This window comes from Oncorhynchus tshawytscha, linkage group LG06 (genome assembly GCF_018296145.1).
Source record: "Oncorhynchus tshawytscha isolate Ot180627B linkage group LG06, Otsh_v2.0, whole genome shotgun sequence".
Classification (NCBI taxonomy): Eukaryota; Metazoa; Chordata; class Actinopteri; order Salmoniformes; family Salmonidae; genus Oncorhynchus; species Oncorhynchus tshawytscha.
The window spans coordinates 43,076,242-43,104,180 of NC_056434.1; the positions used below are offsets into that span (position 1 = coordinate 43,076,242).

At 45.2% G+C, this 27,939-nt stretch overlaps 1 protein-coding gene across 3 annotated transcripts in view; it reads left to right on the top strand.

The window, feature by feature from the left end:
- tmtc2b (transmembrane O-mannosyltransferase targeting cadherins 2b) overlaps positions 1-27,939 on the top strand; it is a 169,511-nt gene that overhangs the window by 71,249 nt on the left and 70,323 nt on the right. For all 3 annotated transcript variants that reach the window (XR_006083616.1, XM_024423883.2, XM_024423885.2), the window contains exon 2: positions 549-1,128. Coding sequence is in view for 2 of the 3 variants with exons in the window: in XM_024423883.2 (XP_024279651.1) it covers positions 549-1,128 (580 nt within the window). In the remaining variant the exon portion in view is untranslated. The remainder of the gene's footprint in view (positions 1-548; positions 1,129-27,939) is intronic.

The following is a 27,939-nucleotide window of genomic DNA, read 5'->3' on the forward strand; positions in this document are numbered from 1 at the left end:
CTTTGTTGCTTTATTCGTTTTCGGTCAAGGGTGTGGTACATGCGCCTCTGCAGTCCCTGAGTCCACACAGTAAGAGCCTTGGTGAGCACTCCTCTCTCTTTGCTTATTCTGAGACTTGACGTCGGTGAAGGCCACAATACCACTCTCAAAGAAGGTTTACGCAGGTTTCAAGCTACAGTACTTATATACAGCAATGTATCACACTCCGAGGGGGGATCACACATCTTTACATGTACATCAGCCTTCTCTGTGATGAGTTGTGTCCCTGTCAAGCATGAGCAGGTTTCAAGGTGATTTGATTTCTGTCTAAGGCTCCTATCTTTGGTGCATGATAAATGACCACTGCTGAAATCCAAGCATTTCTTTCAGTCCTTGCAATTCTACTGAATGTGATGGTACAGTGAAGACATACTGTGTCATATTGATTGAATTGACTGACACGCCAGTCCCAAGCACTGTGGTGGCATTGCCCTTGATCAGGTAATCCATAAACATGAGGATCATTGCACATTCATCTTCTAACCCCTCTGTTTTCCATCTGCCCACAGCCGTGCGATCAAAACCAACCAGGATCTGCTACCAGAGACTCCGTGGATCAACATCTTCTACGATGACTTCTGGGGCACCCTGCTCACCCACAGCGGCAGCCACAAGTCCTACCGGCCCCTGTGTACCCTCTCCTTCCGCCTCAACCATGCCCTGGGTGGCCTGGAGCCCTGGGGCTACCACCTGGTCAACGTGGGCCTCCATGGAGCCGTCACGGCCCTCTTCACCTGGCTGGCCCGCTTGCTGCTAGGAGAGGGCCTGTGGAGCCTCCTGGCTGGGTTATTGTTCGCCTCGCATCCCATCCACACAGAGGCGGTGGCGGGCGTGGTAGGCCGTGCCGACGTGGGCGCCGCCCTCTTCTTCTTGCTGTCTCTGCTGTGCTACGTGCGTCACTGTGCCCTGCGAGGGGGCCCTGCGGGGCCCTGCAGGCTGGGGGCCTGGCTCCTGGGCAGCCTGGGTTGTGCTGCCTGCAGCATGCTGTGGAAAGAGCAGGGGGTGACGGTATTGGCCGTGTCGGCACTCTATGACGTCTGTGTGTTCCACCGGCTCAAGTTGCGTCAGGTCATCATGCTCTTCTACAAGGTAAACAGTTTGTTTTTTCCCATGTATCTGATTCCCTCCTCTCTCTCTCTCCCTTTGGCAAAACCCCAGCAAACTGCAAAGTGGAAAGCCCATCTATTCACATGGGTGTTGTTGTGTGGAAGTATGCCTGTGTTATGTTTGCTTTTCATTAGGATGTAATTTGCGAAACATTTTGCCATGTATGTGCAGCTGTATGATCCGGAAAGAGCTGTTGTTTTGTCCTTTGAATGCAAGAAAATATACACGTGGGGAAGAAAAGCAAAGGGAAAGTAGGCTATTTCTTCTGTTTGTTCATAGTCATGGAGCTTATATACTGTTTGTGTATTTGGATACAAATCACAAAGATACACATCCGTAAGTGACTGTCAGAGCAGTGACGTGAGTTAGGGAATCATATTATTATGGAAATGGGGTCATGGGAAGCTGATAAGGACTTTTGTCAGTTGAATTTGAATTCCCATGTTGCCTTGCTGTCTGTCGTCTTGTGTACAAATCCTACATTATCCTTGAACAGTGTCATTATCATTATCCATCGTTAACTCCCCTTGTGACACCATTTGTTACCAAACACCAATTAGATCTCGCTTTAGTAATAAGTAAACAATTAAAACGATCACAGTTTCAGGATTTGATCATTCATCGTCTGTCACTATAATGTAGTGCATGTTATTGAGAGGAATGATACTTTAATGTGACATAATGATGATGAGGTGGTACGTTTACATGCAAGGCCTTATCATTGGAATGAATCTTCATCACGTGTTTTTAGCGTGTGTTTGTGTAACACTTAGGGCTTGTCAAACGATTAAATCATTTTATTGAGTTAATCACATGGTTTTCTGTGCGATTAATTTGATTAATTGAAACAAATATATATTGTTTAAATTTTAGCATAGTTAAAGATGTTTCCATTTAAAAGAACATCACATTGGGTTGTAGGTATAATATATTTTGGTTATAGGACACTACATAAATAACAGATCAGACAGGTCGGAGATCATGTAAAATATCATACAGCTATTAGATTTATCCTAGGCTACTTATCCATGTTCTTCAACTAGATCCCAAGCTGCTACTACTAGAATTGGAATCATTTGCTTAAATCTTTTAACCTGTGAACTACAACAAAAACAGTAGCTAAATTGAATGGATGTCCTCTTCCGATTTTAAAATCATTGTGGGAAATTATTTGAAACAAGAGGCATTCATCCGTGGCATTGTAAACATTCTTGTTTGGTTAACTAGCTAGCTAACGTTAGCATTTGCTAGCGACTTCTGTGCAAAACTGTGCATAACTAAACGGCTAGCTTTATTGTTGCTCAAAGCTGCGTGCATGGTGGATGTTTAAGCACCACAGACCGCTCTACAGGAGCTGCTACAGATGTCAGATCTGAAGCATGAAACACACAGAGAATCTCACTGCCGACAGATACTTATCACAGTGGTAGGTCGTTCTACCTGCTTACGGTGCCTGCCGACCCGGTAGTGACGGACATGCCGTTTCAACTTGTAAATTCGTAATGCTTATCAGTGGCCAACAACTTGACTTTGAGCCAATCAGAGAGCACGAACCAACACTTGGGGGAGCCAATAGGGGTAACAACAAAAAGGAAAAAAATAGGGCATTTTCTCTGTACATTAAATGTCATGAGCCAGTCACACTTCATATGCAATGTAGGCTTTGGGATGGTAGCTAGCTAAGTGCACAGACGCATTGCACACCACATTAAATACTTCCTCCAAGCTAGCTAACCACTGTCGCTAGTATTGAGATTATAATTAAATCACAATGGATTCGTTTCCATGAAACGGCTGCCTGTGTTAGCTGCCGAGTTAGTGCAGTGTAGCTAGCTATGTTGTGATATCTAGCGAATACGAGAATGTTAACTAGCTAGCTAAACATTTCGCTATGGGCTGGCATTGGCAATATGGGATCATGGAGAGTGAATTAAATAGTTTCTTCATCATCTTGCTAGGTAGTTATCTACCTGTGGTCATCTGGCTAGTATCAACAAGGGCATTCTACAAAATACAACATTGGAATATAGACCATAAGCAACACACATGGAAATGCATTGCAAAACAACGTTACTGCCACCTTCTGGTGTGGAGTATTTTAACTAGGCCAAGTGGCTGACGACTTCAAGGTCAAATCAAACTTTATTCGTCACATGCGCCGAATACAACAAGTGTTGTAAACACAAAAGAGATTGGCTGCTGACACTGTTCAGAAGAAACATTTGACAATCATACCGGTGTGTCTGAGCTATTAATTTAAGCCAGTTTGCTACAGCAGGAAAATAATCCTGCAGCAACAGGACGTGTGATTATATAGATTATAATTGTTGCGTATATAATTAAACTTCAGAAGCCTTTTTAACTAGGAGCCTTTATCTATAGCTGCTGAGACTGAGAGCACACAGCAACAGCCGAGCACGTTTTGTGCTGCACTTAAAAGGGTCAGTGTGGAAACGTTAACTTTTGGTTAAAGAAATGGAGATGAGATGAAATGTGTGAACTTTTTTTTAGGGCATTACAAATCTCAAATGTTAACTGCAAATAACACATTTGACAGCCCTAATAATATTACAGGGAGAGAAAAATAAACCATGTCCAGCCTTTATACATACACTAATCAAAGATAAACAGGAATGAGAATCTAGCCTAGTCTTACAATTTCCTTGTTTCTTTCTTAGCACAAAGCCATCATCAAGTAGCCTTTTCCTCTACTGCGCCCTGTCACAAATGCTTACCGTCTGCTGTCGAATCAATGTGACTTCCACAAGTCTCTGCACATCAGGCCAAATTGAACAAGACATGTGCACAAATGTGACAAAAGGGATCCAAGAAGGGCCGATGGCACCACAGGATGCTGACTCATACAGACGATGTACCAAGCACATTTCTGGGAGGGGGAGAGTTGGTGGGGACGGGGGGGAAGAAATGACATAGACAAAAAAATAGAGAAAGAGAGAGAAAGTAAGAAAATCTATCCTTTCTGTTTTAGTGCTCATCATAGTGTGAAAAAGTGAGCGAGGCCCCTTGCTGTCTTCGTCTCTACACGGGCCTCTCTCATGATTTAAGCCTTAACTGAGCCTTGGTGTCCTCTGGAGTATGGCCTATACATTGACTGAGGCAGACAGGCCTGCTAATAGTGTGTCAGGCGTGGCATTGCCCGGGAGAATGCAGTGCTAGGAGGGCTACAGGAGAGGATACTTCATATCTGACAGCTTCTAAATATTTGATTAGAAACCCAACACACAAACACACCTCCCCTGCCAATACAGGCCGATCTACTTGCACAATGCTGTCATGGTTGGGCCAGAGCCTATGGATTATCTTATGCTTTGCCATGGTGTTGATGAATGGTCTGGGAAAACACCTGTGTGCCATATTCTATGCATATGACAAGTAGATCCCATTTTACTGTCAAATCAGTTGAATACATCAGAGGCTTGTAACGGATGTTTTGTCTGCAGTGCCATCTTTGAATTGGCCCTGATGGAGTCATGGGGTCTACCTGCACTTGCTCAACACTCAACATAATTTACTCTGAGGGGGGAAAAGGAAGGAAAAGTCTGTATTTAGATCAACATAGGACAGCAAACATTGTGACGCTGTGTTCTCTCCCTGTGCTGTTTCAGGTGAAATAAGGAATAAAGGATAGTATGCTTTGGAAATAAGTTGGGCTTATTTGGTGTTCATTTCTAGTGCAGCATCCCACACTGCATATCTTTGAACCCCAGCACAGAGGAAACAAGCAGGGAAAGTTGACAGATCACTCCCATCACTTGAGTGTCATTAAGGCTGGCAGGTCTCATGCGTTTACAGTATGGACGGTTACATTATGTATTTTTCTGTGATAACGACGCCAAGTCTTCTGTATGAATGTTGAAACCTGCTTTCAGATGTCTACTTTGTTGGTATGAATGGGACAGGCCGCTGTCATTTGGCCAATGTCCGCCTTACGAAACTATCAGCCTGTGTATATGTAAAGATCTGGAATGGACACAACAGAAATAAATATACTTCTTCACAGTCTGGCCCAGAGATATATGACAGTTGAGCCGTTAAGCTTTGTGACGAAGAACTTCCCATCGTTAAGTGTGAGAACAGGCCGTTGTGGAGGGATACAACTAGGGTTGCAAAGGGCCAGAAACTTTCCGGTAAATTTCCAGATTTTTTTCAGAAATTTTCCATGGGAAGTTAAGCCCGGGAATTTTGGGAACTTTGTTTAAATTCATTAAAAATGTTAGCTATACACATAAGGCAATTCTAGGTCTTGTGGCATATTTTGGTTAAACTATCCCCAATTCAATGGAATTGCAACCTTCTGCATGCACAGTGCATTCTTCCATCACATGCCCAGTGCACTCTTCCATCACATGTACAGCTGATTCTCAAGATCTTGCACACTAATGAGATGCTACTGAGCCCACACTACTACATTGTCTGAGCCAAGGACTACATGCTTTCTGGTCAGTTTTGATTACAATACTGGGTGGGGTGAATATAGTGTATATGACACCGATTATTTTTTTGTTAACTAATAAATAGTAGTCTACAGCGAAGTGTGTTTAAATAATTTCTAACTTGTTAACAATTTCTGCAAGCTAGTTTTTGCTACCATGTGGGGTTTAGCTTGCTTGAGACTGCTAACTAAGGAGTGTTAATTCACCTGTTTCCATACATGTTTCATTTTTTTTTTTAATTCTTACAAAGGAGTTGTTTAATCTAACTATTTATCTGTACATGGAATTGTATTGATTTTTTTCTTTAAAAAAAATTATAATCTTTATATAGCAACAGCTCATGGTCCTCCATGATAGCAACAGCTCATGGTCCTCCTGGAATCAGAAATGTTTTTGACTCAATGGAGGAACGTAGTCAGAGAAATGCTGATGAACGTCTTGCTCGAGCTGTGTATGCAATTGGTTCACCTCTGATGCCCACAGGCAATGTGTATTGGAAGAGATTTCTGAATGTTCTTCGCCCAGCATACACCCCTCCAACCAGAAATTCTTTATCTACTCATTTGCTGGATGTAGAGTTCAACAGAGTTCACGTGAAGGTCAAGCAAATCACAGAGAAAGCAGACTGTATTGCAATCATCTCTGATGGGTGGTCGAATGTTCGTGGGCAGGGAATAATTAACTACATCATCTCCACCCCTCAACCAGTATTCTACAAGAGCACAGACACAAGGGACAACAGACACACCGGTGTCTACATTAAAGATGAGCTGAAGGCAGTCATCAATCACCTTGGACTACAGAAGTTATTTGCACTGGTGACAGACAATGCTGTGAACATGAAGGCTGCTTGGTCTAAAGTGGAGGAGTCCTACCCTCAAATCACACCCATTGGCTGTGCTGCTCATGCATTGAATCTGCTCCTCAAGGACATCATGGCACTGAAAACAATGGATACACTCTACAAGAGAGCCAAGGAAATGGTTAGCTACAGTACCTTGCGAAAGTATTCGGCCCCCTTGAACTTTGCGACCTTTTGCCACATTTCAGGCTTCAAACATAAAGATATAAAACTGTATTTTTTTGTGGGACACAATCATGAAGTGGAACAACATTTATTGGATATTTTAAACAAATCAAAAACTGAAAAATTGGGCGTGCAAAATTATTCAGCCCCCTTAAGTTAATACTTTGTAGCGCCACCTTTTGCTGCGATTACAGCTGTAAGTCGCTTGGGGTATGTCTCTATCAGTTTTGCACATCGAGAGACTGACATTTTTTCCCATTCCTCCTTGCAAAACAGCTCGAGCTCAGTGAGGTTGGATGGAGAGCATTTGTGAACAGCAGTTTTCAGTTCTTTCCACAGATTCTCGAGCTGGAGGCAGCGAAGGCGGAGACGCGCTGGTATGAGGAGGCAGCACGGCGTTGTGGATGGAAGCCCGAGAGTCAGCCCCAATGTCTTGGGGGGAGGCACACAGGAAGTATGGCGAAGCCAGGTGGGAGACCTGCGCCAACTTCCTGTGCTTACTGGGGGGCGAGAGACCGGGCAGGCACCGTGTTATGCTGTGGAGCGCACGGTGTCCCCAGTGCGGGTGCATAGCCCGGTGCGGTACATACCAGCTCCTCGTATTGGCCGGGCTAGAGTGGGCATCGAGCCAGGTGCCATGAAGCCGGCTCTACGCATCTGGTCTCCAGTGCGTCTCCTTGGGCCGGCGTACATGGCACCAGCCTTGCGCATGGTGTCCCCGGTGGATGGATCATTGGGGATCATTCAACCAGGTAAGGTTGGGCAGGATTGGTGCTCAAGAGCTCCAGTGCGCCTGCACGGTCCGGTCTATCCAGTACCACCTCCACGCATCAGCCCTCCGGTGGAAGCTCCACGCACTCTCCCTGAGGTGCGCGTCCTCGGCCCAGTACCACCGCCAGAGTCTCCCGCCTGTCCAGAGCCGCCAGAGTCTCCCGCCTGTCCAGAGCCGCCAGAGTCTCCCGCCTGTCCAGAGCCGCCAGAGTCTCCCGCCTGTCCAGAGCCAGAGTCTCCCGCCTGTCCAGAGTCTCCAGAGCCCGCAGAGTCTGTCCAGAGCCGCCAGAGTCTCCCGCCTGTCCAGAGCCGCCAGAGTCTCCCGCCTGTCCAGAGCCGCCAGAGTCTCCCGCCTGTCCAGAGCCGCCAGAGTCTCCCGCCTGTCCAGAGCCGCCAGAGTCTCCCGCCTGTCCAGAGCCGCCAGAGTCTCCCGCCTGTCCAGAGCCGCCAGAGTCTCCCGCCTGTCCAGAGCCGCCAGAGTCTCCCGCCTGTCCAGAGCCGCCAGAGTCTCCCGCCTGTCCAGAGCCGCCAGAGTCTCCCGCCTGTCCAGAGCCGCCAGAGTCTCCCCGCCTGTCCAGAGCCGCCAGAGTCTCCCGCCTGTCCAGAGCCGCCAGAGTCTCCCGCCCTGTCCAGAGCCGCCAGAGTCTCCCGCCTGTCCAGAGCCGCCAGAGTCTCCCGCCTGCCAGTCTCCCGATCTGTCCAGAGCCGCCAGAGTCTCCCGCCTGTCCAGAGCCGCCAGAGTCTCCCAGCCTGTCCAGAGCCGCCAGAGTCTCCCGCCTGTCCAGAGCCGCCAGAGTCTCCCGCCTGTCCAGAGCCGCCAGAGTCTCCCGCCTGTCCAGAGCCGCCAGTCAGCCAGGATCCTCCAGAGTCTCCCGCCTGTCAGCCAGGATCCGCCAGAGCCGCCAGTCAGCCAGGATCCGCCAGAGCCGCCAGTCAGCCATTCAGCCAGAAGCTGCCAGAGCCAGATCCGCCAACCAGCCTGAGCTGCCAGAGCCTCAACCAGCCTGAGCTACCCCTCAGTCCCGAGCTGACCCTCAGTCCAGTGGGGCCCTCTTTTAGGGTTTTTAGGCTAAGGTTGGTGGCGAGGGTCGCCACTCAAAGGACGCTAAGAAAGCGGACTAAGACTATGTTGGAGTGGGGTCCACGTCCCGCGCCAGAGCCGCCACCGTGGACAGACGCCCACCCAGACCTTCCCCTATGGGTTTAGGTGTGCGGCCGGGAGTCCGCACCTTTAACTAAGCCCTGGTCTCAGTTATCTGTGTTTTCTTTATTATTTTGGTTAGGCCAGGGTGACATGGGTGATTTATTGTGTTTTGTCTTGTCTAGGGGTTTATTAAAATGTATGGGGTTGTGTTCAGTGTAGTTGTCTAGGTAAGTCGATGGTTGCCTAGAGTGGTTCTCAATCAGACGCAGGTGTTTATCGTTGTCTCTTATTGGGAACCATATTTAGGCAGCCATATTCTTTGGGTATTTTGTGGGTGGTTGTCTCCTGTGTCAGTGTTTGTGCCACACGGGACTGTTTTGGGGTTTTCACGTTTCTTGTTTTGTATTCTGTTCATGTATAGTTTCTCTGATTAAAGAACCATGAACTTTAACCACGCTGCATATTGGTCCTCCGATCCTTCTCGCCTCTCCACTTCGGAAGAAGAGGAGGAAATCCCTTACAATGATAAGGTAAAAGGTTTCTGTCTCCATATGAAATGGTAAATATATCCAATTCAAAAATCATCTACATTTAAATGGTATTAATATTAATTTGCATATATTTCTGTTAATTCCCATATATTCCCCTGGATTCCCACGGAACGTTTCCACCTCTGAATATTCCCCAAAACGTGCAACCCTAAATACAACTTTTAGGAAGTGTGAGAACAGACCGTTGTGGAGGGATACAAGGTTTAGGAAGTGTGAGAACAGGCCGTTGTGGAGGGTACAACGTTTAGGAAGTGAGGCTTGGCGATTGGAGAGAAATAAGGCATTATTTAAGGTGTTAAAGCTCAGTCTGCCACTGTGTTTCACTGTTTAACATCTAACTATTACGGTGTCCATATTGGGACAGCCTCTGCCTCAAACAGATGAGACTGACACCAACTCCTTTTGAGGCTGAGGCTGTCATAATATAGACACTGTAAATCACTCATTCTCTCTCACCTCATCTCTAGATAACATGTTAACATGGTATTTTACATTTTCCTGTATACTCTCAGCTGAAGTAGGTTGACATTTTGAGAACGTTATCGGATCATGAAATGGGTTCCTTATCTGATTGTGGCTTTCAGTCAATTACATTAACGTTTTATATCCACTGTAAATCTCCCATTGTTTCATTATGTGTTCTGTGTGCGGTTTCAGTTTTAAACAACCAATTGACCGACCGACGTCTGTTCAATTATTTTAATTCCATTTAGTTCGTTTTTTTTTCTGTGAGCGCAATGCCCAGTTTCTCTAGAGATAAATCAGATCAAGCCCGAACTGTGCGATGTACAGTGGTTCTTTCTTTAAAAGTGTTGAGCTTATGGCTCGACCGTTTGTGACTCGTATCCGCCAGGCTAGATCATAGCTTTCACCCGGATTCACCTTCCATGTAGGATGATAAATATCAAATGATTTAGATTAATTAGGATGTATGTTTTTGCACCATATTCCAAATACTTGTATTGCAAGAATCATGAAAAAAAATACAGAAACGTTTTTCTGAGTATTTATGTCCACTTGTTCTCATGTTGTCTTTTTGGTCTCATCTCTTTCGCTCCTTCTGTGCCGTGTGCACTTTCCCATTTTCACACACACACCAAGCCCCTCCCCCCATCACTCACAACAACAAAGATGAGAGATCACTTCTTCCTCTCTGACAAGCGCTTTCAACTCGCTATTTGCATTTGAGGTTTGGTCCATCAGACCCGGTCATGTTGACACTGAAATACATTGAGGCATTATTTTACTGTAATAAAGGAGAAGTTCATCTTTTTAATGATACCCTTTTTATGTCTCAACTCCTCAAATTGCACACAGAGCAGACACCACTAAAACGGGAGGATCAATGAACATTGATTCTGGAAAATGAATGCTCAGTTTGTCACGCACGACATTGCGGTACCTCTAGCAGCATTTTAGCCAAAGATTGTTCTACTAGTTGTCTAGTCTGAGTTCTATAAATGTGCAATAAGCATAAAACACAATTGTGTATGGAATTGGCAACTCGTTTTCTCATTCTGAGAAATAAGGTAGGCCACTCAATTTCAACATCTGAACAAAGTGGACAATGCTGTTCAAACAGTTGGAGACATAAGGGTGTGTTCATAACCATTCAACTATTCTACCTTGTAAGCTAGCAACTTTCAAATAAAATATCAAGATTAGTTGGCTACTCACTAGCACATGGGCTTGCATTTGAGAGATTGTTCATGAGACCTGTGTTCATTTTCTATAACGCCTGCTACAATAAGTTAGTCATTATAAGTGAATGTGCATTATGCATGGTTCTGGTTAAACTTGTAACAAAAAGGCCATTTACATTGATAGACTTGAAAGCCAGAACAGTGATTTTTGCAACAAAGCAGGTTAAACTATTTTTGTTAAAATAATACAATTATGGTTGTGGAAGGCTTATATTTAGCCTAGGTATAACTTCACAAGCCCTGAATTCATTAGATTATTGCTGACTGTTTGAAATGCAGTGTATATAACCGAGTTGCACAGCGGTCTAAGGCACTGCATCTCGGTGCTAGAGGTGTCACTACAGACACCCTAGTTCAAATCCAGGCTGTATCACAAGCGGCTGTGATTGGGAGTACCATAGGGCGGTGCACAATTGGCCCATCGTCGTCTGGGTTTGGCTGGTGTAGGCCATTGTTGTAAATAAGAATTTGTTCTTAACTGACTTGTCTAGTTAAATGTAAAAACTAAAAAGAACATTTAAATATACAACAAAGCTTATTTCATCTAGATATACACTATATTGTGAATCGACCATACATTTTTTTCAAATCTAGATATAATTTTTATGCCATATTGCCCAGCCCTACTTTCATGTCTACTGTGGTATCTATGGCATGGATATTTTGGAATGTGATCTCTGTGCATAACTTTTTTGCTGAGTAGCTAAGCCAAAGGTTTAAATAAGATTTATACTAACTGCTAAAAAAATATCCCTTGATTTCAGTGTGTATTTATTGTGCCACTAATAGAGGATGACCAGGCTATAACTGGCGTCCATTTGTTACAACATGGAATGCCACATGGGAATAATCTCAGCTGCTCGAGGCCAGCATTGTGTGCGTGTGCGAGTGCATGTGTGTGTGTCTCCAGTCATTTCCTCTGAGTCAATGGAACCTGGACAAAACTAGAACCTGGACCTTTTCCAGCCATTGCCTGCCAGCCAAACTCAAATGCCTGCAGCAGAGGTGCTATTGGCACACTATGTACTGTATAGTGCGGATTCTACACATTCAGCGTTGACATTCAGTCCCCGCTCTCCATCAGCTCTGTATACTCTGAAAAGCCGGACTGACCAGTCAGCAGGTTTCATTTGTTGCCATTTCTGTCTTGCTAAATCATTGTCCACTCTAGTCTATGCCAGTGGCTGGCCACTGGTCAACTTTTCTAGTTGTGGTTTCTTCTTGACAGATTCATAGTGCAGGGTTTTCTGTCTATAAAACCAGCCAACGAAACTGCCAACACATTGCTATTACTAGTGGGTGATGAGGAGAGAGAGACAGACAGAGAGAAATAAATAAATATTTTTTAAGAAATACGAGAAGTGACTTTTAAAGACAGAATGTGCATGACTAATGTGAATGGCTCGCTCTTTCTGTGTAGCCCAGTTTTAGCTGGCCCACCCTCCAAGAACACAAACCACTGGTGTACACTGTACACAGTAATCAGCCATGTGAAAATCCCTACATATTTCACCACGTTTTATTGGAGTGTTGTTGTTGTTGCAGCCCTTCCATTCCACATGTATGAGTCTTGGCACCTCCGAAAACACTGCTTTATTCGAGCCTAATTTGTTGGAGCTGCTATTCACATGCTAATGTGCGTTTGTCTCTGCCAGCATTAAGTGGCTGCTGTCCATGTCTTTTTACACCTCGAACGGCTTGCCGCTGATTGGTCAGTTATGAAGCCCTGTCACACAGATGCAGGGGAGAAAAATGCATGTTATTGAACTGAAGACCGAGAGGTCCATCACTCCTAATTTAGCATGTGCCATTTCCTGAGAAATGACATGATTTTTTCCCAGACCAAATGTGTCGCTGCTGTCAACCTGAAACGGCCACCATTTGGATTTGTGTTTAGGCATGCTAAAAGAAAGTTCCTTAATATTTCAAATGTCATTGGTTTCAATGATTGTTAGACACATTGCAGGCATGTGGATTGTTAGACACATTGCAGGCATGTGGATTTTAGATACTGTAGATATGCTGAAGCAGCAGTTTGAGCGCCAGACTGATGAGAAACGTAAATCATCATCATATGCTTAGTATTGTGTTCCATTTTCTTTATATATAATGTGCTTGTTGGAATGATAGATTTCATCTCGTCAGCATGAAATATCATCAGCATCAAATATGCTGGTGTTCAGTATTTCCCTTTCCTGACATAGTCAAGCAACAAAGAGGTGTGCGTGTGTGAGAGGCAATTGTATGTGTGTGTGTGTGTGCATTGAAAAAAGAAAGAGAGGATGAGAGTAAGTGAATGAGCACATGTTGGGTTAACAGAGAGAGAGAGAGGCTGGAGGCTGGGTCTCTGAGCTCTTGGCAGCCTCTTCTTCCTAGTTCTCTAGGGAGAGTTTTATTGAGAAACCTGGTAGAGCTCTTGGATGCTCTTGGTTGCTGCTTACCCCCTTTATAATTTTTTTTTAAAAACACAGTGTTCCTCCAGCCAGTCACCCGTCACTACAATTAAACAGCTGTTTTTAATTACCATACAGACTTAGACATTTTGTACATCTAGTACACTCTTAGAAAAAAGGGTTCTAAAAGGGTTCTTTGGCTGTCCCCATAGGAGAACCCTTTTTGGTTCCATGTAGAACCATTTTTGTTTCCAGGTATAACCCTTTTGGGTTCCATATAGAACCCTCTGTAGAAAGGGTTCTACATGTAACCCAAAAAGGTTATACCTGGAACCAAAAAAAGGATTATTCAAAGGGTTCTCCTATGGGGACAGCCGAAGAATCCTAAAAGGTTCTAGATAGCACTTTTTTTTCTAAGAGTCAACGTCTTTTTGACAAACAAACAAACTATGATATATCCTGCCACAAACATTAGGACTGTCCCGTTTGCTCTAGCTAGCTATAGTTACACTGGTACATGTGTATTGGAGTCTGGCCTAATGTTTACACTAGGGATATCACATTCTGCACTATTTTCACCAGGTCAGGATTAGACTCTACTCCAATCCTAGACTACAGCCAAGACATGTAGTCAATAGGGATGGGAATCATTTTCTACACTGTCAGAGTGTGTTTATTCAAGCCCCCCTTTAAAACGTGGATATTCATCATGTAGTGTTGTAGCATTTATGGAAGAATAGCATGCTAGCCTGTATTGAGCCTACTAAATATAACATGGCTGGCAACGCTCACATTTGTGGTGTAACTGATTTATCTTTATGTGGAAAAAAACCAACGTTTTATTAGCTATTGTTGTACGTGGAACTGGTTCATAGGCTCATTTCCGATAACAGATACTGAAGTAAGATACAATTAGTACACCTAGCTTGGCCAACGTTAGCATTGCTTTTCAATATGAGCTCAGAATGTTTCGTCATTAGCAATATGCAGTAAAAAAGTATTTCCTGAGGACTTGGCTTATGCAACGTTTTTCCATCAAGCAAATTGCTTTGTTTGTTGGCTATTAAAGTAAATGTTTCGACAACTGTGTGACAAAGAGTTTTGTCTACTCGGGAGCTTTAAAAATTAGAAAAGAGAAGAGAACTAAATGTTTTTCCCCTGCGATTTTGGGTAAACATTTCATGATGACTGAAATTAAAATAGTTCCCTTTTGATGTGCAGTCTAGATTTTGTATAAAGGGAGTGAAGGCCCATAGTTCCTCTGTTTGTGACTGTGGACAGTTGTACCCACATAATAGTACATTCTGCCATAACATCTCAAACAGGGGAGAAAACAGAGCAGCACTAGCATCATGTTTGCTTCAATTTGCATGCCGCCCCAACAGATCCACAGACGACGCAATCTCAATTGCACTCCACACTGCTCTCTCCCACCTAGAAAAGAGCAATACTTACAGTATGTGAGGATGCTGTTAATTTACTACAGCTCAGCATTCAACACCATAGTGCCCTCCAAGTTCGGGACCCTGGGATTGAACACCTTTCTCTGCATCTGGATTCTCGACTTCCTGACGGGCCGACCCCAGGTTGTAAGAGTAGGCAGCAACACCGCCATGCTGACCCACAACACGGGGCCCCCCAGGGGCAGTGCTTAGCTCCCTCCTGTACTCCCTGTGCTCCCACGACTATGTGGCCTCACACAACTCCATTATCAAGTTTGCTGATGGTAAGCCTGAGCACCAACTGCGATGAGTGGAGGAGGTCAGATACCTGGCAGTGTGTTGCCAGGACAACAATCACTCCCTCAACGTCAGCAAGACCAAGGCACTGATCGTGGCCTACAGGAAACAGAGGCGGGTGCACACCCCCATCCACATCGACGGGGCCGCAGTGGAGAGTGTCAAGAGCTTCAGGTTCCTCTGTGTCTACATCACTGAGGACTTAACATGGTCCGCTCACACCAGCACAGATGTGAAGAAGGCTCGGTAGTGCCTCTTCTCCCTCATGAGGCTGAAATGATTTCTTCATTCCATTCTTTTACTTTTAGATTTGTGTGTATTGTTGTGATTTGTTAGATACTACTGCACTATTGGAGCTAGGAACACAAGCCTTTCCCTACACCCGCATTAACATCTTCTAAATAAATGTATGTGACCAATAAAACTTTATTTTATTTAGATTTGAATTTATTTAGATATAGAACCACCTCATATATTGTCTGTAGATGTACTCTCCTCAAACTGCTGTTATCAGTTATGTTTCTGGCAGTGGACTGAGCATGCCCAGTGTAACCAGCCTGGCTCAGGTGCTGCAGACTCTCTGTCTGAGAAGAGGCAGGCAGACCTCTGGCGTTGCTCTGTCTAAAATGTTGGTAGTAAGGGTGTGAGAGGTGCATGTGAGTTGTGCTCCCTGTATGTAGACGTGACATGTTCTTGCCATGTGAGACCCTCCAGAGTCTTATACTTAGGGGTCCACAGATGTCTGATGTTCTAAATGACTGCTGTCACTGTGTGATGGAGTGGGCATAGTGGAGGTAGCCAGTGTACCCTGCCCTCACCCACCTGTGAATTGATACACTCCACTGGGCCTCGCCTGGGAGAGGAGACCCAGACGCAGACTGTTCAGGTAAAATGCGTCCTTCTAATGCTCTGTCTATTTAGAAATGAAGCAGATACAGTAGTTTCCTCCGAAGAGTAGACGCAGTGCAGTATATTGAAATGGGGAACACGGTCAACAGTAAGGCTTTGTTTTCAGTGTTTTTCCTCATTCTGCAGAAGCTAATATCAAGTAACACTATAATGTGTAGAAATTCCACTGATGCTGAATGAACAGGTCTCTACTGTTCCGTCCTCCAGCTCTACAGCTACTGGCTATAGTGGTGGACCTGCGTTGATGGAAAGTGACAGCAGTTGGGAGCTCGAGATCTTTCTTTCTCTGGCCCACCCCTCATCAGGGATAAGAGGAGCTGACACGCATCGTGTCGGAGACAGCCAAGGCTCTGACCCTGGCTCTCCCCTTTGCGAGAGTGAGCAAAACAGAAGAGAGAGAGAGAGAGAGAGAGAGAGAAACAGAGCACACTCACTAAGTAGCAGAAAGTAACATGACATCTCTTTGAAAACAAAGATCCGCTCGCTGGCCGCTCCAAATATCTTACAGCCCCTTTCTCAATTTCTCTCTCTCTCTGTTTCTTATCCTCTCTTTCCTTTATTTAGAACCAGTCTGCTCACAAGCAGTTTCAAATCAAATCTTATTGGTCACATACCCATGTTTAGCATATGTTGTTGGGTTGTGTTCCTAGCTCCAACAGTGCAGTAATATATAACAATTCACAACCATACACACAAATCTAAAAGCAAAATAATAGAATTAAGGAATATATAAATATTAGGACAAGCAATGTCAGAGTGGCATTGACTAAAATATAGTAGAAGACAATATATACATATGAAATGAGTAAAACAGTATGTGAACATTTATTAAAGTGGCCAGTGATCCATTATTAAAGTGACCAGCGATTCCATGTCTATGTACATAGGGCAGCAGCAGGGTTGAGTAACCAGATGGTGCAGGGTTGAGGCAATGGTGTAAGGTGCAGGGTTGAGTAACCAGATGGTGCAGGGTTGAGGCAATGATGTAAGGTGCAGAGTTGAGTAACCAGATGGTGCAGGGTTGAGGCAATGGCGTAAGGTGCAGGGTTGAGTAACCAGATGGTGCAGGGTTGAGGCAATGGTGTAAGGTGCAGGGTTGAGTAACCAGATGGTGCAGGGTTGAGGCTATGATGTAAGGTGCAGAGTTGAGTAACCAGATGGTGCAGGGTTGAGGCAATGGTGTAAGGTGTAGGGTTGAGTAACCAGATGGTGCAGGGCTGAGGCAATGGTGTAAGGTGCAGGGTTGAGTAACCAGATGGTGCAGGGTTGAGGCAATGATGTAAGGTGCAGGGTTGAGTAACCAGATGGTGCAGGGTTAAGGCTATGATGTAAGGTGCAGAGTTGAGTAACCAGATGGTGCAGGGTTGAGGCAATGGTGTAAGGTGTAGGGTTGAGTAACCAGATGGTGCAGGGCTGAGGCAATGGTGTAAGGTGTAGGGTTGAGTAACCAGATGGTGCAGGGTTGAGGCAATGGTGTAAGGTACAGAGTTGAGTAACCAGATGGTGCAGGGTTGAGGCAATGGTGCAGGGTGCAGGGTTGAGGCAATGATGTAAGGTGCAGAGTTGAGTAACCAGATGGTGCAGGGTTGAGGCAATGGCGTAAGGTGCAGGGTTGAGTAACCAGATGGTGCAGGGTTGAGGCAATGGTGTAAGGTGCAGGGTTGAGTAACCAGATGGTGCAGGGTTGAGGCTATGATGTAAGGTGCAGAGTTGAGTAACCAGATGGTGCAGGGTTGAGGCAATGGTGTAAGGTGTAGGGTTGAGTAACCAGATGGTGCAGGGCTGAGGCAATGGTGTAAGGTGCAGGGTTGAGTAACCAGATGGTGCAGGGTTGAGGCAATGATGTAAGGTGCAGAGTTGAGTAACCAGATGGTGCAGGGTTGAGGCAATGGCGTAAGGTGCAGGATTGAGTAACCAGATGGTGCAGGGTTGAGGCAATGGTGTAAGGTGCAGGGTTGAGTAACCAGATGGTGCAGGGTTAAGGCTATGATGTAAGGTGCAGAGTTGAGTAACCAGATGGTGCAGGGTTGAGGCAATGGTGTAAGGTGTAGGGTTGAGTAACCAGATGGTGCAGGGCTGAGGCAATGGTGTAAGGTGTAGGGTTGAGTAACCAGATGGTGCAGGGTTGAGGCAATGGTGTAAGGTACAGAGTTGAGTAACCAGATGGTGCAGGGTTGAGGCATTGGTGCAGGGTGCAGGGTTGAGGCAATGATGTAAGGTGCAGAGTTGAGTAACCAGATGGTGCAGGGTTGAGGCAATGGCGTAAGGTGCAGGGTTGAGTAACCAGATGGTGCAGGGTTGAGGCAATGGTGTAAGGTGCAGGGTTGAGTAACCAGATGGTGCAGGGTTGAGGCTATGATGTAAGGTGCAGAGTTGAGTAACCAGATGGTGCAGGGTTGAGGCAATGGTGCAGGTGTAGGGTTGAGTAACCAGATGGTGCAGGGCTGAGGCAATGGTGTAAGGTGCAGGGTTGAGTAACCAGATGGTGCAGGGTTGAGGCAATGATGTAAGGTGCAGAGTTGAGTAACCAGATGGTGCAGGGTTGAGGCAATGGCGTAAGGTGCAGGGTTGAGTAACCAGATGGTGCAGGGTTGAGGCAATGGTGTAAGGTGCAGGGTTGAGTAACCAGATGGTGCAGGGTTAAGGCTATGATGTAAGGTGCAGAGTTGAGTAACCAGATGGTGCAGGGTTGAGGCAATGGTGTAAGGTGTAGGGTTGAGTAACCAGATGGTGCAGGGCTGAGGCAATGGTGTAAGGTGTAGGGTTGAGTAACCAGATGGTGCAGGGCTGAGGCAATGGTGTAAGGTGTAGGGTTGAGTAACCAGATGGTGCAGGGTTGAGGCAATGGTGCAGGGTGCAGGGTTGAGGCAATGATGTAAGGTGCAGAGTTGAGTAACCAGATGGTGCAGGGTTGAGGCAATGGTGTAAGGTGCAGGGTTGAGTAACCGGATGGTGCAGGGTTGAGGCAATGGTGTAAGGTGCAGAGTTGAGTAACCAGATGGTGCAGGGTTGAGGCAATGGTTAATGTGCAGGATTGAGTAACCAGATGGTGCAGGGTTGAAGCAATGGTTTAAGGTGCAGGGTTGAGTAACCAGATGGTGCAGGGTTGAGGCAATGGTGTAAGGTGCAAGGTTGAGTAACCAGATGGTGCAGGGTTGAGGCAATGGTGTAAGGTGCAGGGTTGAGTAACCAGATGGTGCAGGGTTGAGGCAATGGTGTAAGGTGCAGGGTTGAGTAACCAGATGGTGCAGGGTTGAGTAACCAGATGGTGCAGGGTTGAGGCAATGGTGTAAGGTGCAGGGTTGAGTAACCAGATGGTGCAGGGTTGAGGCAATGGTGTAAGGTGCAGAGTTGAGTAACCAGATGGTAGCCGGCTAATGATGGCTGTTTAACAGTTTGATGGCCTTGAGATAGAAGCTGTTTTTCAGTCTTTCAGTCCCAGCTTTGATGCACCTGTACTGACCCCGCCTTCTGGATGATAGCGGGGTGAACAGGCCGTGGCTCGGGTGGTTGATATCCTTGATTATCTTGTTGGCCTTCCTGCGACATCGGGTGCTGTAGGTGTCCTGGAGGGCAGGCAGTATGCTCCCGGGGATGTGTTGGGCAGACTGCACCAGCCTCTGGAGAGACCTGCGATTGCAGGCGGTGCAGTTGCCATACCAGGCTGTGATACTGCCCGACAGGAGGCTCTCGATTGTGCATCTGTAAAGGTTTGTGAGAGTCTTAGGGGGCAAGCCAAATTTATTCAGCCTCCTGAGGTTGAAGAGGCTCTGGTGTGGCTTCTTCACCACACTGTCTCTGTGGGTGGACCATTTCAGATTGTCAGTGCGCCGAGGAACTTGAAGCTTTTCACCTTCTCCACTGGGGTCACATTGATGTGGATGGGGGCATACTCCCTCTGCTGTCTTCCGAAGTCCACGATCAGCGCCTTCATTTTGTTGACGTTGAGGGAGAGGTTATTTTCCTGGCACCACTCCGCCAGGGCCCTCACCTCCTACCTGTCTCGTCAATGTTGGTAATTAGGCCTACTACTGTTGTGTCGTCTGCAAACTTGATGATTGAGTTGGAGGCGTGCGTGGCCGCACAGTCATGGGTGAACAGGGAGTGCAAGAGGGAGCTTGGCACGCACCCTTGTGGGGCCCCAGTGTTGAGGATCAGCCAAAAGGTGTCGTTTCCTACCTTCACCACCTGGGGGCGGCCCATCAGGAAATCCAGGACCCAGTTGCAGACCCAGGGCCACAAGCTTAATGATGAGCTTGGAGGGTACTATGGTTTTGAAGGCTGAGATATAGTCAATGAACAGCATTCTTACATAGGTATTCCTCTTGTCCAGATGGGATAGGGGAGTGTGCAGTGCTATGGCGATTGCATCGTCTGTGGATCTATTGGGGTATGCATTTCTATTTGGTATTCATATTTAAGTAGGTCTAGGGTGTCCAGTAAGGTGGAGGTGATATTATCCTTAACTAGCACTAGGGATCATATAATTTATAGTCGTTTAGTTAAGTTACCTTTGCTTTCTTGGGTACGGGAACAATGGTGGACATTTTGAAGCAAGTGGGGACAGCAGACTGGGTTAGGTATAGATTGAATATGTTCGTAAACATTCCAGTCAGCTGGTCTGCGCATGCTCTGAGGATGCGGCTAGGGATGTTGTCTGGACCGGCAGCCCTGCGAGGGTTAACACGCTTAAATGTCTTACTCACATTGGCCACAGAGAACGACAGTCCACAGTCCTTGGGAGCAGGCCACAGCTGTGGCACTGTGTTATCCTAAAAGCGGGCAAAGAATGTGTTTAGCTTGTCCGGGAGCAAGACGTAGGTGTCAATGACGTGGCTGGTTTTCCCTTTGTAATCTGTGATTGTCTGTAGACCCTGCCATATACGTCTCGTGTCTGAGCCATTGAATTTCGACTTCACTTTGTCTCTGTACTGACATTTTGCCTGTTGTATTGCCTCACGGAGGGAATAACTACACTGTTTCTATTCAACCATATTCCCAGTCACTTTTCAGTGGTCAAATGCGGTGGTTCACGCTTTCAGTTTTGCTTGAATGCTGCCATCTATCCACGGTTTTTGGTTTGTGTAGGTTTTAATAGTCACAGTGGGAACAACGTCCCCTATATGACATCCCCCGATGAACTTAGTCACTGTGTCCGTGTATAAGTCAATGTTATTTTCAATCTTGAAGCATAGATTCCAATTGGTAAGACCAGAGTTGAATAGACCTTAGCACAGGTACTTCCTGTTTAATTTAGGAATTAGGAAGGGATGAGGAGTCGTGATCTGATTTGCCGAAGGGAGGACGGGGGAGAGCCTTGTAGCCATCCAAGTAACAATGGACAAGAGTTTTTGAAACGTAAGTTCTACAGGCAATGTATTGGTAGAATTTTGGTAGAGTTTGTCAAATTTGCTTTGTTAAAATCCCCAGCTACAATAAATGCGGCCTCAGGATATGTGGTTTCCAGTTTGCACAAAGTGGAACTGGAACAGGGGAACCCAAGAGCAGACTCAGACGAGGAGACTTGGATGAAGTAACCAAGGTATTTATTGAGACACAGGGGGAGATGGAGTGCAGGTCAGGGGAAGCTCGGGTGGGTTGCTGGAAACCCACGTACGGAGTCTGAGGCTGGAGCGAGAGGGGTTGAGACAGGGTAAGCAGGTCCAGAGGAGAATCCAAGGGAGTAGTAGAGTGGGGAATCCAGGACAGAGTAGCAGGATGGCGAGACATGGGACTGGAGACAGGGACCAGAGTCAGGACGGGCAGAACTGTAGCGGAGAGGAAAACAGCATCAGGCAAGGAAAACAGGCACAACAGAATAACAGGATCTGAATAATAACAAACGGCTAGAAACGTAGAATGACTGAGCAGAGATTACAATCTGGTAGTGTGGAAGTGGAAGGGCTGAGTATTTGTAGAGGTCTTGATTATGGAACAGGTTGCAGCTGGTGGGGATCTGCTCTAGCTCTAGCACACTTGTCTCCGCCCACACAATCACACACACACAGAGAGAGAGAGGGAGAGAGTACTGGGGGAATGGCAGCAGGTCAAGGAGACACAGGATGAGCAGTAGAGGGCGTTGCAGGACAGATGTGACACAAAGTCCAGTGTAGTTCCTTGAGGGCCGTCGTGGTATCGGCTTGACGGGGAATATACACGGCTGCGACTATAACCGAAGAGAACTCTCTTGGGAGGTAATATGGTCAGCATTTAATTGTGAGGTATTCTAGGTTGGGTGAACAAAAGGACCCCAAGTTCCTTTACGTTATCACAATCACACCATGAGTAGTTAATTGTGAAACACACAACCGCCTTTCTTCTTCCCGTAGAGTTCTTTATTTCTGTCTGTACGATGCACCGAGAACCCAGCTGACTGTATGGACAGGGACCGTATATCCAGAGAGAGCCAGTCCCTGATGTCTCTCTGGAAGGAAATCCTCTCCTCTGAGCTCGTCTTCTTTATTGTCAAGCGACTGAACATTAGCGAGTAATATATTAGGAAGCGGTAAATGGTGTGCACTCCACACGAGTCGGACTAGAAGTCCACTCCGAATACCTCTTCTCAGCCGGCGGGGTCTTGGAGCAGCTTCTGGGATATGTTTAATTGCCTTGGGGGGTACAAACAAAGGATCCAATTCGGGAAAGTCGTATTTCTGGTCGTAATGCTGGTGAGTTACCGCCGCCTTCATATCCAAAAGTTATTTCCTGCTGTATGTAATAACACCAAAAAAGTTCTTGCCTGATAATGTAAGAAATAACACACAATAAAATAAGTATACTGAAAAGTAGCTTAGGAGCTAGAAGCAGAGCTGCCATGTCCGTCGGCACCATCTTCTATTCCAAACTTCTTCCATTGATTCTCTGTTAGCTTTCCCCCAGACCTGCATGCTACAGAAAGAGTGGGAAGTGTCATACACACCCGATCCAGGGAACTGTCATGCTTTAGGTTCAATATAGATTCTGTGGTTGTTGAGGCTGTCTGTTTCATGATCTTTAAGGCTTTCACTGAGCATGTTTGATTTATACGCTGGGCTGGAAATAACCCTGGTCACAATTACAGTAGTCGAAAAAATATGGAGCTCATGCCTTCGTCTGTGCAGTGTCTTGGAATTCAGATTTTCAGTGAGATTAGTTCCATGCACCAGAGATTCAGAACAAAGAATTTATATTAAATTATTTTTTACTTTACTTTTTACCTGTTCCCCATTTTAATTAGTATTTTATGAGAACACTCAGTGGTTTGTTTTGACTGCTGATGAATAACATGATTTGTATGCTTTGCAAACACGCTCAGGTTAATTGATATTAATCTAACTGTGATTGCGCTGTCGCAAACTACTGTTTTGGAACTCAAAGCAATTCATATTTGTCTAGTGAAGAGACAATAAAGAGACATGTGAAGTCCTCAACCAGAACCAGCTCATTTTGGAGTAGAAATGAGGATGGCACTGTAGTCACTGTGATGTGCCCAATGCAGCCAAATAATACTGCATTATTAACCACAATGTGTTCTCAAATCACATCAAATCAGACTTCATTTGTCACATGGGCCGAATATGACAGGTGTAGACCTCATCGTGAAATTCTTACTTACAAGCCCTTAACCAACAGTGCATTTCAAGAAGAGTTAAGAAAATATTTACCAAATAAACAACAGTAAAAAAAAGAGAGAAAAAAAAGATCAAAAGTAGCACAATAACGTAACAATAACGAGGCTATATACAGGGGGTGCCGGTACCGAGTCAGTGTGCGGGGGTACAGGTTAGTTGAGGTAACTTGTACATGTAGGTAGGGGTGAAGTGACAATGCATAGATAGTAAACAGCGAGTAGGAGCCTTTTGGTCCTAGTCTTGGCGCTCCGGTACCGCTTGCCGTGCGGTAGCAGAGAAAACAGTCTATGACTTGGGAGACCAGAGTCTGGCAATTTTATGGGCTTTCCTCTGACAATCTTTTCAGTCTCCTGAGGGGGAAAAGGTGTTGTCGTGGCCTCTTCACGACTGTCTTGGAGAAAGAGGAGGACCTGGATGGTCCTCCTGTTATCCTCTTCGATCAAATGTTTTACTTTTAAATCCCTTCACTACATTTTGTATTATGGAGTGGTCAGTAATATACTCTAATATAGGTCTGCTGCTTGTTTTTCTGCTATTTTACATCTGAACCCAAAAAAGGCACAGCAAATAGGAAGGTGCATTTTTGAGAGCTCTCCAGTATGTTGTCCTATAACATCAATAGAATCTATACTGAGCTCACCCAGAGCGGAGCAGTGGTCCCATTTTTACCTGAAGTGATTGGCTAGCTGTCTGCTATGGTTATGTGTCTGGGCTGTGATCCCTCTCTGAGCGTAGCAACCAAAGCTAGCAGACCACTATCCACCCACATCACCCTGCTGCCGAAGCTTCTGGAGATGAGAAGGAGGGAGAGAAGGAGAGAAAGAAAAGAGAAGAGAGGGAGGAAGGAAGATAGGATGGAGGTTGGAAATGGCAGAGAGAGGGGTGTGAGGTAGAGAGAAGAAGAGTGTGGTAGAGCGAGGTAGAGCGAGGTAGAGCGAGGTAGAGAGAGAGTGAGAGAGAGGGAGAGAGAGAGGGACAAAAATAAATACATACTGTAGAGAGAAGGATGGAGAGAAAGAGAAAGAGGCAGGCTCTGGACAAAACATTCTCAAAGGGCAATGTTCCATCTGACATCCCTTGGTCTATTTGGGTATTTTAGGACATGCAGAGTTGCAGATGCACTGGAATGTTCACAAAACCTCTCTCTCTCTCTCTGTTGATTTCATGCAGGACATCCAGGTCCTCCACTGACCTTTAAAATTCTGCATTGCATCAACCACTAACTTCCTCTCGCTCTTACCGTATATTAAATACCCGTATAGCAGATTGTTTTTGATATGAATGTTATAGCGAGTTAAAAAAAAAGGACAACAACGCAACATTTTAGTCGCCAACCAGGTAGGTGCATGCCTTGGAGGCCTCGCAGAGTCCCCACCCAGCCTCTGGTTCCAGCCCTGTCCTAGACCCTGTCTCAGGCAATTCCCATCTGTCATTGTCACACTGCTCTTGCTCACGGTCATACATACCATTTCATCACAGTCACAGTCAGTTACAGTGACAATAAATCACAGTGACCATATACAGTGCATTCGGAAGTATTCAGACCCCTTGACCTTTTCCACATTTTGTTACGTTACAGCCTTATTCTAGAATGGATTAAATTATTATTTCCCCTCATGAATCTACACACAATACCCCATAATGACAAAGCGGAAACAGGTATGCTGAAATGTATCCACATTTACATATTAAAAAACGTAAATACCGTATTTACATAACTATTCAGACCCTTTGATATAAGACTCGAAATTGAGCTCATGTTCTGTTTCCATTGATCATCATTGATGTTTCTACAACTTGATTGGAGTCCACCTGTGGTAAATTCAAATGATTGGATATGATTTGGAAAGGCACACACCTGTCTATATAAGGTCCCACAGTTGGAAGTGCATGTCAGAGAAAACAACCAAGCCATGAGGTCGAAGAAAATGTACGTAGAGCTCTTAGACAGGATCGTGTCGAGGTACAGATGTCTGCAACATTAAACAAATAAAATGTCTGCAGCATTGAAAGTCCCCAAGAACAGAATGGCCTCCATCATTCTTAAGTGGAAGAAGTTTGGAACCACCAAGACACTTCATAGAGCTGGCTGCCTAGCCAAACTGAGCAATCGGGGGAGAAGGGCCTTGGTCAGGGAGGTGACCAAGAACCTGATGGTCACTCTGGCAGAGCTCCAGAGTTCTTCTGTGGAGATGGGTGAACCTTCCAGAAGGACAACCATCTCTGCCGCACTCCAACAAGAAGGCCCTTATGTTAGAGTGGCCAGACGGAAGCCACTCCTCTTGGTGTTTGCCAAAAGGCACCTAAAGACTCTCAGACCATGAGAAACAAGATTCTCTGGTCTGATGAAACCAAGATTGAACTCTTTGGCCTGAATGCCAAAGGAGGAAACCTGGCACCATCCCTACAGTGAAGCATGGTGGTGGCAGCATCATGCTGTGGGGATATTTTCAGTGTCAGGAACTGGGAGACTGGTCAGAATCAAGGGAAAGATGAATGCAGCAGAGTACAGAGAGATTTTTGATGAAAACCTTCTCCAGAGCACTCAGGACCTCAGACTGGGGCGAAGGTCCACCTTCCAACAGGATAACAACCCTAAGCACACAGCCAAGACAACTCAGGTGTGTCTTCAGGACAAGTCAACGAATGTCCTTGAGTGGCCCAGCCAGAGTCCGGACTTGAATCCGATCTAACATATCTGGAGAGACCTGAAAATAGCTTTGCAGCAATGCTCCCTGTCCAATCTGACAGAGAGAAAGAGAGCTTGAGAGGATTTACAGAGAACAATTGTAGAAACTCCCCAAATACAGGGGTGCCAAGCTTGTAGCGTCATGCCCAAGAAGACTCGAGAATGTAATCGCTGCCAAAGGTGCTTCAACAAAATACTGAGTAAAGTGTCTGAATACTTATGTAAATGTCATGTTTCTGTTTTTAATTTTTAATACATTTGCAATCATTTCTAAAAACCTGTTTTTGATTTGTCATTATGTGGTATTGTGTGTAAATTGATGAGGAAAAATCAAATTCAATCAATTTTAGAGTAAGGCTGTAACGTAACAAAATGTGGAAAAAGTCAAAGGGTCAGAATACTTTCCGAATGCACTGTAAGACCAATTATTATGACCAGTGAGTTAGCTCTTAGGTAATTTATCTCACTCCAAACCAGGTCCTTGTGATTAGACACATGTATTTTGCTGAATTAGCTTGTGCAGACATGAAAGATTGAGTGATTGAATGATGTTCCACAGCAGTATTTTCCCCACAGCTCTAGTTTTATTGCTGAGCCACATAGTTCTTATCCTGAAACATTAAGTTTGTAATTTGTGATTAACTGTCTTGGCTCAGACTAAATTTGAATTTCACCATTGTGACACACTGGAACGATTATCACAGCGGCGTAGCGAAGCCACATTGGACAATCTGCCTGTAAACATGAATACAAATTGTGGAAAATCATTCTCAAAACAATGCCACTTGAGCAGAAGTAAGACCCACTTTGATGAAATTCCCTCTCGTTCTGTGTGATCAAAGGTTTGTTTTGTATGTAACAAGATGTCTACACACCACAAAGGAATCAACAAAAACCAGATCGGAAGTCGACGACAACCATATAATGAATTGTGGGCTGATGTTTCATATTTGCTGATTTATTTGACATTTTACTCCACAGAAAAATATTTGCGTAGAGCAAGTGAGTCATCCTTTGTATGTTCTAACCCAAGCAATCACCATTGAGATTCACCATTCACAATAAATAATATATTATATATGAATACTGCAGATAAACTACTCTTTCCCAGATTCATCATCAACTCCAGTGCATCAACAACACTGTTTCCAAACACTGAAACTGTGATGCCATAATATGACAGAAGAACAAAACGGGAACCAACCACCTGAGGTGCCAACCTCCTGTGCTAACACAGCTGGGAATGTCTCCTCTCTCCCCCTCAAAATGCTGCTGTGTGGAGCCAGAATTGAGCTATCATGCTCTGGTTGGAATCCAAGGCTACAGGGAGAGACAAGGGAAGGTCGGGAGACCAAAAGGAAGGAGTCAGTCATGCCTCCTAGAATATTCCCACACTTCTAGCAGAAGTTTTTTTCTCTCTCGCCTGATTTTTTTTTCTCTCGCTTCATTTTTTTGGACAGAATGCTTCCTGCAAGGGCATAAAACATCTTTGTCTCCTTGTGTCCTTCAGTGTCACCATCCTTTCCATTAATATAAACTGTATGCCATATCATGTAGGCTAGGACGGTGACTCAATACTTCTTCGGCACAGACACTAGTCCACAACAATGAACATTTTGTATTCAGCAAATGAGTTTTGTTCAATGCTTTTTAGATAGCTGTAAAAAAAAACTAAAAAAATAAAACGAAAGGGCAAAGATCTAGTCAGTTCTAAATGTCTCCTGGAAATGTTCAGATTAAGTGTCCGAAAATTTGAGTAAAATATTGTGATTGATTAGTAATCATCACCAGTATAATATTATT